The sequence below is a fragment of the Notothenia coriiceps genome, unplaced genomic scaffold, assembly GCF_000735185.1.
Source record: "Notothenia coriiceps isolate Sejong01 unplaced genomic scaffold, NC01 NC01_scaffold00034012, whole genome shotgun sequence".
Classification (NCBI taxonomy): domain Eukaryota; kingdom Metazoa; phylum Chordata; class Actinopteri; order Perciformes; family Nototheniidae; genus Notothenia; species Notothenia coriiceps.
Window position 1 is genome coordinate 153,614 of NW_011366713.1, and position 12,973 is coordinate 166,586.

Below are 12,973 nucleotides of genomic sequence, written 5' to 3' on the forward strand. Positions count from 1 at the left end.
TGATACCTTTAGAACAGCTATCTTCAAACTATTTTTATTATCTGAGGAATTGAAGATTCAGACATTAAGGACATTAGAATAGTGCTACAATGACAAGAAGACATTAGTATTCCTTTCACAGATCGGCCGATAGAGTTTGAAAAGGTGTCCAATGTGACTAAAGTTTCCTTTAATCCCTCATGTGCTGCTTTACTCTAATTAAACACAAGGGTCAAAACTGGTAACAGAACTAGCAAAAAGTCAAGGTTCAAAAAGACCATCAGAATAACTAATCCAGTTTATGATGTTTCAAGATCAAAGAGATGTAGAAAACTTTGGGCAAGGAAACCTCCAGTGCTGGAAATAACTGAAGCATTCCAGATTTGGCAAAACAGAACGCTATAATAGCAGCTGGCTAGCCTGAGTCTGAGTCTAGGGTGCCCCGGCCATAGGCTTTGCTTAATTATTCATCCAGACAGAAAAAGAAGCATTACACAACCCGAAAAGAGGTACGGAGAAAAAATACTCTGCGTGTCACACAGCCTTGGGTGACCGGAATGAAGGTCTGACTTCCATTTCTTACAGTAGATTGTATTTTACCTTTTGTTATGGATCACTTCCTGTCCCAGCGCCTCCATTTTCGCCCGTTATATCCCAACTCAAGCACTCTTCTTTTCCCTTTTTCCCCGTAGCCATCTTGCTTTCCAGATGTAGCACCTCTTCCGAGTGGTGACACATGTATTATTAACACAAGATTCAAGTGCTTGCTGCAAAGGGACACTCACAGACTTTCACAGGTTTCTGTCGGTGCCACCATTTTGATTTGGCTGTGGCTCGAGCAGTTTTTCCGCAAAAAGAAGAATCCCTGACACCATTGAACAAACTAAATATTTCATACGTGCGGCAGCTCAAAAGCTTTGAAGTTCAGGCTTGGGAGCACACCTATCCATTTATTACCCATCACAACTAGCATCATGAAAGTCTTATAATGACCAAGTTAGAGGTGTTATTCTTGAACTTCTAAGTTGTCCCTTGAACAGAGAGAATGTCATGTAAAGTGCAAGAAAAAAAGTGGTAAAAGTGGTGATGCTGCAGTGTGGCTTTGTCCACACTTCCACGAGTAAAATATGTATGTTCGGCTGATCTGCAATATTCAACAAGCCCCAGTGTTACAACGCATCATCCGAGCACGTCCTTACACTACCCCAACCCAGTTTGTACGGGTCAATCAGTGATCAAGCCTGGGAATGAGATTGGGGGGGGAAAATAAGTTTAGGACCCAGTGAACTCCAGCTGCCCTCGCTGCCCTCTTTCTCCAGAAAACACAGTTCATCAAAAGTTCACATCTATTATTATCTTTGAATTTGGCTGTATATGTCTCGTAACATTTGGCAGGGAAGGAGGAGTGAGCTTACCAAACTTACCCCGACAACCACTGCTGATATGACACACGACGTGTTCTGCGCTTCTGACCCTGATAGGCAGGGTCGTTGTTCGGTCAGACTACCGCTATAGGCTGTGTGTGTCTGTGTGTGTCTGTGTGTGATGGGTGGTGGGGGCCCAGTTTAATAAAACAAAGTGTGAAACCCCAAAATATCTCTGTTACTGGCCCTGTGTCATAACATTTCTGAGCCCGCCCCGCCCAACATAAAAACGGGTTCACATAGAGTTCAAGTCAGAGGCCACGCCCCCCTCGCCATGGCGTCAGCAGACAGACGGCGCGACGTCACAGGTGAGAAAGACCCCAACTCTCCCAGTTTCTGGCTCTGCCGGCTAGGCTGCAGCGACCCCCAGTGGGGCCGGGTCCCCACCTTTTCACACTGTGTTAACAACTCCAGGTTTAGAAATGTGCTCGGTTTCACTTTTGTTAAACATGTTTGTGGTTTAAAATCATCTGAAAACTAAGGTTTATGATACTAAATTCCTTTTTTTTTTTATTATCAACAATTCGTTTTTTTTCTAAATTTGAATCTCATATTTTATGATAATTTATTATTTATAATTTCCCAAAAGTTAAATACAATTTTCAATAATTCATTTTCAATAGATAATGCAGCATGCCATTTATAAATAACAATTCACAAAAATGTGTGATTTGCAATTCTGAATTTAAAATGAATTTGAAAACATTTAAAATGTGTAATTAATTCTGTATCCTTGATTCATTATGAAGACACAATAAATAAAAGGTAAACATCATTTCTTTTTTAGAATATTTGTATTATTTTATTTTAAGTACACAGTTCATTTATAGTCTTGTATTTATTTACAAAGTGATCATATTTAATTACTATGAAAATGATCTTTTCTATATAAAATGATTCTATGATTCTACTCAATTGAAATTAAATATAGTGTTACATGCAATGTCATGTATTAGGAAGATACATTTTCATAAAAACGTCTTACATTTTAATATGTGACATTACCCTACTATTACGACTTTAGTTGTCTTTGTTTTAAATCAAATTTGAGACGGGTATTATTTTAATTTTAATATAATATAATTTTCATTGTCAATATTTGTTCCTTTTAATAATAAAAATATAATTATAATTAGTTATTCAAAACAAAATATGTTTATTTTTTTACTGCAGGTGTAAGCTCTCTACTAACCCTGATGAAAGTGTCACTACAACTTTAAAAAAATATTAAGTTATTCATTTTTACAATAAAAACATTTGTATCCTTGTAAAAAAGACTACAACATTTTTTTTTTTTTTTTTTTTAAATCCCACTTTAAGAAAACGGCTTACATCCTAAATTGTTCTTGTTTTATATATTTTGTCTTTAATCTATAGGCCTTTATTTTGATGATATGTATATGTGAAACAAAAATGGCATACAATTAAGAATTCATGTTAAACAATTGTTTTAATGTTTGATTAAATTATTATTATATTTTTAAAACGTATTTTACTCTACACATGCACTCATTTCACTCTAGAGAATAACAAAACACAAGGCAATATAGAGTATAGTGAATATTTATTTTACTTGTAACACAAGTAACACATAAAAAAAGTTGTTCATGTAGGGGTTCATAAAATATCTAATAAATAGATGCATAATAAATAAACAGTCTCATAATTCATAAAGTTGTTTGTGTAAAAAAAACTGAACAAATTATAAAGAGGTACACCACAAAATGTAAAGCCTTAATATTATTTGATTTATTAGTGTCTGTTTTCTGTACTGCCATCTAAAACCGTGAAAGGCTGTTTTTCTACAACAAAGTTCCCACCCCAGCTGTTTTTCCCTAGACGTGTATTTGTGACACCGTTATCTATGGAGTTATGGTACAGACTGCGATCATAACGCTCAGCAGTAACAACAGGGATATACTTTAGTAGACTAAGAGCTCCCACTAGTGTTACACAATGGTACTGCTCTGTTTTTTCAAAGCAGGAAATGTTATCCTTTATTCGCCCTCACAGCAGGAATATTAGATCTTGAATTAACAACCTTCAACCAGGGTTTGGCAAACCTCCATAGTATTTAGTGTTTCCCTTAGAAAGTGTATTACTGGTATTTAAAGTAATGTTTCAAATAAAGATTTCTGATTCTGAAATACCATTGAAACAGAATTTCTATCACCATGGCATGAAAAACCGTTTAAATACATTTATTTAATATTTTGTGTTAGTTTTAGTAGTTCTTTTAGTGACCAAACATATTGCTTCAATAGTAGAGGCAAGAATAAAAGTATTAATTTCCAAAAACACACAAATTTAAAACAAAAATAATCGTTTCTGTAAATATTTTGCTGTTCAAGGAGAAAGCTTCCCTATATCAGATGTAAATGGAATAAATGTGATTAAAGAAGTGGATTTAAATTATATTTTGTCAAGGTTGAAATAACGGACGGAAACCATTCATCCAAAGCTTGCACACACTGTGTCAGCAGGACTCCATATTTCCATGGGAAATGTATACATGCACCATACGAGTGCTTTGATCAGCCTCTGCACGCAAAGTCCAAGTGTTAGGTTAGCCCTCAGGAGGTGATGAGAGAGGTGTGTGTGTGTGTGTGTGTGTGTGTGTGTGTGTGTGTGTGTGTGTGTGTGTGTGTGTGTGTGTGTGTGTGTGTCGTCACCCTGCTTGCTGGTCCCAGTGCAGAAAGTGAAACATTGGATGGACTGTTAAGTGCAGGACAGGGAATCTCCCACTGTACACAGGCAGAAAGGAAAGAAATGCAGGGTGAGGGGCAGTAAGGTGGTAGACCAGGCTGCTATCTGATAAGAGTGAAGTACCGTATTTTTCGGACTATAAGGCGCACCTGAATATAAGCCGCAGCAGCTAAATTGAATGATGTGTACATATATAAGCCGCACTGGACTATAAGCCGCAGGTGTTTTAATGTTTAATTACCATATGTAAGGGTTCGTGCACAGAGGGGATTGTCGGGAAAGAGATGGCTGTTTGAGGAAGCTCCCATTTATTAACATTTCAACAAACAAGTTGCATATTTGCATAACGTATTCAAGTGTTACCATTTAGTGCAATAGTAGCTACAGAACATGTACTGTGCTGTGTAAACTGTACTGTATCACACAAACTTTTCAACTTTCAAACTTAAACGGTGCGCTCCCAGCGCACGTACCGGCAGTGATCTACAGCAGTGGTTTTCAACCAGTGGTACGGGGACAAACTGTCTCGCTCTCGTAATGTCTGTCTGTCTTGCTCTCGTTCTGTCTCTCGTACCACTCTCGGTTCCACTTTTACTTTTGCGCGCTACCTGTCTCACTCTTTTCCGGCCTCCAGCTTTTCCTGCTGGAGCCCGCCGCTTAAAGGTGGGGGGCGCGGACCGGCCATAGAGCCCATAGAGTTAAAGGTGGTGGACTGTAACCTCTAAAATCCATAGATTTAGGAGGTCCCCTAGTGGCCGTTAGCTGTAAAAATCCATAGATTAGCCGCACCTTTATATAAGCCGCAGCGTCGAAAAATGGGAAAAAAGGCGCGGCTTATAGTCCGAAAATTACGGTACACATTGCAAAACAATATCATAGATCAATTTATCGTTATAGCTAATCATATTATGTATGCATTCAAGAACGAAAATGGTCTTGCATTAATACCATTCAATTCTCATTGTAAGTCCATTTGGATAAATCTATGTAATGCAATGTCTCTTTTCATAAAATGTATTAAAAGCTACCTTTTATATCCACGTTTATCCCATCTGCCTTCTGCTGGTTTAGCCAACGTTGTCCGAGTCATCCACTTGCTCCTCCACAGCAGGTGCAAGCATCCGGTCGTATGAGAAAGCCAGCATAATCTGTACAGAAAAAATATATTTTATTAAAAATGTATTTAATTTAAAGCAAAAAAGACAAAAGGAAGAAAAAGGGAGAAAATGTACAGCAAGGACGCTCTGAGTGGCAAAGCAAGTGTTGGATTTCCTTCTTTCTTTCTTTTGGATCTCTCTCAGTAATAACATCCAATGAGAAATACAAATGTTATGGTTTCCTCAAAAAGGATTTCCTTATGCATCTGACAAAATACATTAGAATAAACATCAAAAAGCCTGAATCCTGAGCAAATAATTGATGTTGGCACAAAGCACTTTCTCCACTAAGTTGCAAAGTGAATCATGAAAATTGACTGATTGGGAGAACCCCAGAAACCCTGCTTCAGAGCCGTCAGACAACAAATAGTCTGTCCTTTACAATGAAAAATAATGAAAGACAGAAAAAATGAGGCTATCAAAGAAGCTTCCTGTTAAACCAAATGTAAAGTGAAAGTTAGATTCCTCTTATCCTCCTGGTTTAACAGTGCCTACACCAAGTTATTTTTCAAACAGGCTCATATTCAGGTTTTATTTTGTTCTTTCTTAAGGATAGTGGAACATTTTGTTGTTGGGCCGTGGTTCGCCCACACTTCTTAACAGGCATTACAAGCATTTTGTTCCTGAACAGAAGAGGAGCAGCTGGCTATAAGAGGTCAACTCACATCTCCTGTTCCTAACTGTAAAACATTTTCTCTGTTGTTTGTTTGTTTGTTTGTTTCTGATCTATTCTAATTGTATTCTCAATGCAAAAGACACCCTCTGCGCAATTATTTCCTTCAACAGAAATGAGACTCACATTTACACAAATCTTTTTAACCATTGCAATTGCTGTGGCTTATGCACATGAAGTATTAGTGAACTCCATTTGTAGTGACACTCACAGCTAAACGAGGCTCTCTGCTTCAAGCTGCAGGGTGAAAATACAGAGGCAAGCTTTGGGACAAACTCCCTTATCTCCGGCAGAAACAGGAAAATCCGTAATTTTCCGTTACAACGGTTGCAAATCAGTATTTCTTGGACAAAATTGTGTTAAAAAAATAACTGAAATAAAACTCTTAAAAAAAAAACATTTAATGGCGTTTCTTTTTTTGTAAACATCATTTTTTTTTATCTGATGTTTATAAGCTGCTTGGTTTTTGCAACAGTCCCTGTAAATATACAAAACTTTACAATCAAATGCACATGTTTACCAAGACACAGGTAGATGATCCTAAGTCATACAAATACGAGGCAACCATGAAGATGCTAATGTATGATGATATGAAATGTCTAGTTTACAAGTTAATGTTTGCACAGAACTGTTTGTAAACAGCATGACGGACACAAACAGCATTGTGTCGGTCAGGTAGTGCAGGTGGTTGAGTCAGGACCGATGCAGACACGCTGGTGAAGGGCTTGATAACCCACTCCCCCTCCCCACTTGTTGGACTGGAATGGAAAAACGTAATGTGGGGGACCCTCTGCGCGAACAGAGTGGTAGTGTGAAGGGGTAGGGTGTGGGGGTTGGCAGTAATTGGGCCTAAATCTCATCATTCTGAAGAACATCAATGCATTTTGGGAGAGGTCAAGCATGACCAGCAAGCTCATGCCCCATAATCAGACCTTCTTGCTAATGTAGTATGCATTCTGGCATTTCTTGTGTTTTAAAAGGTCCCATGTCATGCTTTTCCGCTTATTACCCGCCCCCTTGTGTGTTATATAGCTTTTTATGCATGTAAATGGTCTGCAGAGTCAAAAACCCTCAAAGTACACTCTGTAGCGAGTAAAACTCTAACGGAGCTTACACACGGCGGCGTGCGTTGAAGCTTCAACGCTTCTGCCAATTCACTTTGAATGGGGTGATGTCATGCTTCGCCGAACTGCATTGTGGGAGCAAAGTTTAGCTGGCCCAAAACGCCTCGTTGGAGATTTTTCTTTTTCCATTTGTTTCTTCCGGGAACCTCGTGACGTAACGAGTACCCCATGGACCAATTGGTCCAAATGGACCAATCCGCGGAGCCGTTACGTTACATCAGCGGCGCCGTTACGTTCAAATCTCGAAAAAACACACAGACTCACAGCCAGGCTGCGGGTGTGTGTGTGTGCTCGGGCTGGTTTCGGGCTGTGTCTCGCTGTCTCGCTCTCTCGCCGACCCGGAAACCACACTAGGCAGCCAGCTCACACTGTCCGCTCCTCGCAGCAGCGAGCCTCGCAACGTCCCGCCAACACGGCACCCAGACCCCACGCAGCATTCTCATCTGTTTGACATTACTGGTCTCATTTTCTGGTTGCTAACGCCATTGTAACACATAATCACTTATGTTCCGCTGTAACGGTGGTGGACTCATCAGAACAGAGTGGGCGAGCTGACCAATCAGAGGGGGGGGCAGGAGCTATACAGAGATGCTATATGAAAAACCAATGTGAGTTTGGAAAATTGCACAATGTAAATCTTTTCTAATATACCTTAACAATGGAATTATGATCAGTAGAAATGGCCATGACATGGGACCTTTCAAATCCACATACAATGCAGTTGGAGCACAACTAAACACCCCAACTCCCTTGCTGCCATAATGTCCATCCGACAACCACATACTACATCTTTGAGTTTCTTTTGACATACCGTAAGCAGTGCCAGCAGTCCCATCATCACCCCCATCATGATATACATGTTGTCTGTGAGGCCCCCAGCCCACAGAGGACCCAGGATGGTAGCTAGACCCCCCACTGAGCGGCGCACGCCCTGACTGAAACCTGCAATACAAGCGAGACACAGAGAATCAACCTTAGTCTATTGCATCGACCCACCAAACAATGAAAGGTGTAGAACGTCTTTTCCAATACGCAATGCTGCTTATGTTCCACTAGATGATGCAGTTTCTCACCTTGTGTTTTCTCAGAAGTGACTTTGGAAAAGAGGGAAACCTGAGCCACAGCTACAAATGGCAAACCCAAAACCTGCAGAAACACTCCAATGACGAATTCACTCAGCTGCCATGGGAAACCACCTTCAGAAAAAAGTGAAATAGAAAAAAAGAAAACACTGAGTGAATAGGCATCATGATGATTTAAAATGTTTGATTGTGTAATATAATTTAGATCTGTTGGATATGACTGAGTTTCCAATTGTGAGAATGTTTTGAATATAACAAATGATTCATATAAATATGTAAAATGTGTAAACCTTCTTTATTAAACAGGCCAGATCAGTAAAACATGGAGTATTAAACAAAATGTTGGTGGGGGATCAGGATTGTGTGGAAGCATCAGTTCTAGTTGACCTGTGTGTACAAAATGATGTAACAGTAAGCTGTTTTTCCAATGCATTCTGACCTAGTGGGTTTGCCAGGAAGATTAAGCACCAGACACCAGAGATGTTGCAGATCGTCAGTCCGATGGCAAGAATAACTCGCTCAGTAACACGCTGGCTCAGCCAGCGCACAAACAGGAAGCCAGCGATCACCTCCACCCCGCAGAGGCAGTACATCACGCTGTTCTCCAGCTCCCCGTAGCCAAAGTACTTCTGGGTCATCGGGGTCACCATGGTCTGAGAAATGTATTGAGAAGTTTGCACAGTGCATAAATCCCCATATAAAAAAGGTATTTTGCCCAGTTTTCTCTTGCCGAATAAAAATGTCTGCCAACTCCTGGCTTCACAGATACCCCACTAGTTAAGTGATCCTTACTGTAAGGAACATAAAGATAACTTTTTTGTTCAATCATTTAATATCTATGTGAGTGTTACAGTCTGTACATCTTTACTCTACCTCCAGTGCTGTCTGATTGAAGAGAGTGATGAACTGAGCAGCCAGCAGCACAACCACCTCTTCTCTCAGGAACTCTACAGAGAGGGAGAAAGACATTACATTTAGAGAATGTGTCTTCCAGCTTTTTAAGAACCCCTGAGAGAAAGACACACTGTCAGTCACCCACCTCGAGATATGCTAGAGGTCTTAGAGGGGCTGGAAGACTCATGGGTCTCTGGTGGCTCTGGAGAGAGAGGTGGAGAGATGTGATTCCGCGTAGCATTTGAGGTAGCAGAAGGGTCTGACATGGCTGTGTTGGACGCCACCACTGAGCCGTAGGACCCCCCTATCTCCTGGGACCCCATTAGCGGCTTTTCCTCATCATTGTCCTCTTCCACAAGCCCTTGCTCGTCCTCCTCGTCCTTGCTCTGGCCTCTTAATCTGTCTTTGGCCTTCTCTTTCTCCAGATGAGGTAGGTCCCAGTACATGAAGATCACCGCCAGTTGAATGAGAGTCCACAGCAGACACATGAACAGCTGCAGAAGGTGGAAGAAGAGCATTACAACTTCTCTTTGAGGGGGTTTTTTTAAAAAAAAAGTGCAAAGTTATAGCTTATTGTGGACCCTTACCCCTGGCGCGGTATATTTATTGACAACAAAAGGACCCAGTTGGAAATCACACAACCTCAGGAAGATGTTAAATGCTGGACCTGTCAAACACAAGGTTAAACATGCATCCTGTCAGAATCGGATATCAGAAACAGGTTTATTGCCAAGTAGGTTTAGACATACAAGGAATTTGCCTTGGTGTACACACCCAAACATTAGAAAAACATGAGTCTTCACTGATTTTCAGGTCTAGGGACCCTTTATAAGGAGCAGGGATCACCGGCCTACTTCAATATTTGTACCACATTAAACTCTTCTATGACTGGCGGCCTATAGTGCCATTTATAAACATGCTTTTTTATGTTGCATACATTCTTAAGCCAATAAAATAATACTGCACTGTTACTGGTAAAATGAATATGCCACCAGAAAGCAGTGGAGCACTGACCAATCAGAAGGCCAGCTTGTCGACATGCCATGACTGCAGCAAAAGCAGTGGCGCGGTCCTCGGGGGCGGTGCTTCTGGTCAGTAAGCCAAAGATAGCTGAGCCAGTACCTGTTCCGATACCTGAGGAAAATACATCAGTTACGGGTGATTTTCAACAAATTGAGGTTAAACCTGGAGCTCTGGACATATATTGTTGCATCACCTCTTATTATCTTCAAAAAACTACAATAATATTACCATTGTTTATATATATCACCCTCTAAATCCCATTTAAATAAACTAATATTTTTAAGCTTTGGGATATTTTTAGATGGTCAACCACACGATATTACCGATAATCATTTTCAGGTTAAACACGTGTCACATTTAAAAGATAATGAACAGTCTCTGTTAAAAAAAACTAAATGATGATGCATCATAGTATGTACAGGATCAAATGTATACCTTTACATAATGTACCTTTTCAGCTACTCTGGTTTGACAAGTCTATTCTACTAGCTTGACACCTGGAATGGATAATAAGTCACAGTGTCTTTGAGCAGACTCACCTGCCACCAGTCTGCTTGACAGTAAGAGCCACTTGGAATATCCCATAAAGTACATAAAATTACCTGGAGAGCAGAAAAGAGGAGTGAAATGAAGTGAGACATATACTTTACACTAATACCACAAAACTAATAGTGAATGAAGTTTGGTGTTTCAAGGTAGAAGTGGTGGGAATACAATCAAATAAGTGGACTCACCAATCATCTCAAAAACATTGGCAAACAAGATGATCTTCTTAGTGGTCCGTGTTTTGTCGGACCAGTAGCCAAACAGCGGTCCTGTGAGGAGGCCGGTCAAGCTGAATGCTGACAGCGCCAAACCCAGAAAGTAAGGTGCTGCTTCTAAAGTCTGCAAGTACCTCCATATCGTGGGCAGTATTACAGCTGGGGAGACAGAAGGAACACTTTTCATCTAATATACACTTTCTTTTGAAGTTACAGTGTTTGATTAAAAAAACTAAATGTAAAAGTTAACGCATGGAAAGTGAACATTGTTTTCCAGTTCTTTTGAACTTAAACTACCTAACTCAGTGTTGCTGAGTCATAATTAGGTATATGAGGATTTAAATGAGTACACTGTAGCTCTGTTGGGATGCATTAATGAGGCATCTTAACAATGTTTATTGCAAACCTGTGACTTCCATGAGCCCTATGGAGATATTTATCAGAGGAGTTGGAGAGGTGAACTTTAAATCTTTTTCATATCAGTGATAGTAATGCCAAGAGAGCAAGCAGTGGTAACAATTTCTCCCTGTCAATACCTCAAACATAATCATTAATCATCTAGACAGAGAATAGTGTTTACCAAATACAGTCACAATTTCATTCTTAGGTCAGAAGACACATGGTAGAGTGTGCTTTCTGGAAAAACCAGAGGAAATTATTGCTTAAATTGACTTGGCATCTGTGACCATGCAAAAGTGATAAAACTAATTGAGCCTTGCTTTTTGACACAGCTTTGAAAACATCAGTAAGTGACTATGACAACAACGACAACAACAAATCCACTGCATTGTAAAATAACAGTCATATACTCAATAATATCTTTCTGAATCTTATCAAGAGAGCTGTGCTTTAATTCCTTGGAACGTTTTTAAAGGGTGTGGTTGAATTTGCTGTTATTTTGTATGCATCATGTAAATGTCCTTGTAAGGTGGCCTCTGTGCCAACCTCACCCATATTTGAGTAAAATATGGACTGGTTGATTCAGGTGGTTGAACAGATATCACTGTTATTCATCATTACATTTTTGAATTAATTAATACGTTTCTAAGTAACAAAGCCAGTGAGGTGACAGCTGTAAGACATATGACAAAGGTAAATGTAATCAAATTACCAAACAATGAAATTGTTAAATAAGTAACTGATACACTACAGTCCTTTGTATTACTCCTGACTACTCAAAACCTTGCCTAAGTATCCTTTCCCTGATCAAATCACATAATGGTTGAGTCAAAATACCTCATCAATAGGAGAAATACACACACTCAACACGCCAAACCAATAAGTTCCAGTACACCATGTAACATGTTCCACCAAAACACATAGTAAACATGAATAGTAGCCTCTTATTCAATCATTAGGTGATTATGGGAACACTACAAAGTGATTGTACAGTACTGTAATATTTTAGTGTCCCATTTCCCCATTCAATTCAATGGTCAATGTCAGTGTTGCAAAAGAAACAATAACAACACAAAACAGATCTTACCATATTCCACACCGCTAAGTAGAAATATGAGCCCAATGGTGAAGAATGTCAGCTTCTTTTTCCGTCGATAATCCATCGTGTTTGGCAGCTATAATATTATTGTTATGCTTGAAGATACATGTCTATTCTAATCTGTCTACAAAACACCAAAACGGACATAATCCCGAGTGCAGTGCTTCCAATTAGAGCCGACTGAGGGCACATTTCTCTGTGCCTTTCTCCGGACAGTTTGAAAAAAACTTTTCAGATTGCGTGTTGTTCTACATAATTCTGAAGTGAGTGTGCAACGAGCCTGTTCCCTGAGCAGGTAATGCTTGAAGCGCCAGTTCAAACATTACACAGGGATTTGCAAACGAGCAGCAAACATCCGCGCAATGCTCCTGCGCAGTTTAGCCCAAACTACATCACTTCCGGTGGTTTCACAGGTACACTTTGGAACAGTCCCAAGCAGGGAAGCCCCACTCTGCTTCGGTTTAATTCGCACACAGATTCATTGGTGCTTTTAGATGGATTAGCATTTGTTATTATAATACAATTTCGACACTGTGGTTTTTACCACGTTTTTATGTTAGATATTGATGCTATAGGCACCTGATCCTGTTGGTAAAATGCGACTATATTTAAGCCATTGTGTTTGTAGGCTATATGGAAAGAAAACCTATTA

At 39.8% G+C, this 12,973-nt stretch overlaps 1 protein-coding gene across 1 annotated transcript; it reads right to left on the reverse strand.

Moving 5' to 3' along the window:
- Window positions 1-2,967: 2,967 nt before the first annotated feature.
- On the reverse strand, window positions 2,968-12,691 carry mfsd8l1 (major facilitator superfamily domain containing 8-like 1). The gene is made up of 12 exons (XM_010790277.1): window positions 12,310-12,691; window positions 10,797-10,982; window positions 10,602-10,664; window positions 10,054-10,173; window positions 9,627-9,706; window positions 9,185-9,533; window positions 9,019-9,092; window positions 8,585-8,798; window positions 8,137-8,259; window positions 7,875-8,005; window positions 5,138-5,257; window positions 2,968-4,147 (listed from the first exon to the last, which is right to left on the reverse strand). Exons 1-11 carry the CDS (start codon window positions 12,383-12,385, stop codon window positions 5,177-5,179), a joined length of 1,497 nt encoding a protein of 498 aa, XP_010788579.1. The 5' UTR covers window positions 12,386-12,691; the 3' UTR covers window positions 2,968-4,147; window positions 5,138-5,176.
- Window positions 12,692-12,973: the final 282 nt, after the last annotated feature.

Excerpts from the sequence above, each read along its gene's own strand:
- mfsd8l1 (XM_010790277.1), bottom strand. The coding sequence starts at position 12,385 with ATGGATTATCGACGGAAAAAGAAGCTGACATTCTTCACCATTGGGCTC. Across the intron at positions 10,174-10,601 it reads GTCAAGCAGACTGGTGGCAG|GTATCGGAACAGGTACTGGC; the intron begins GTGAGTCTGCTC and ends TATTTTCCTCAG. Across the intron at positions 9,707-10,053 it reads ACAAGCTGGCCTTCTGATTG|GTCCAGCATTTAACATCTTC; the intron begins GTCAGTGCTCCA and ends TGTGTTTGACAG.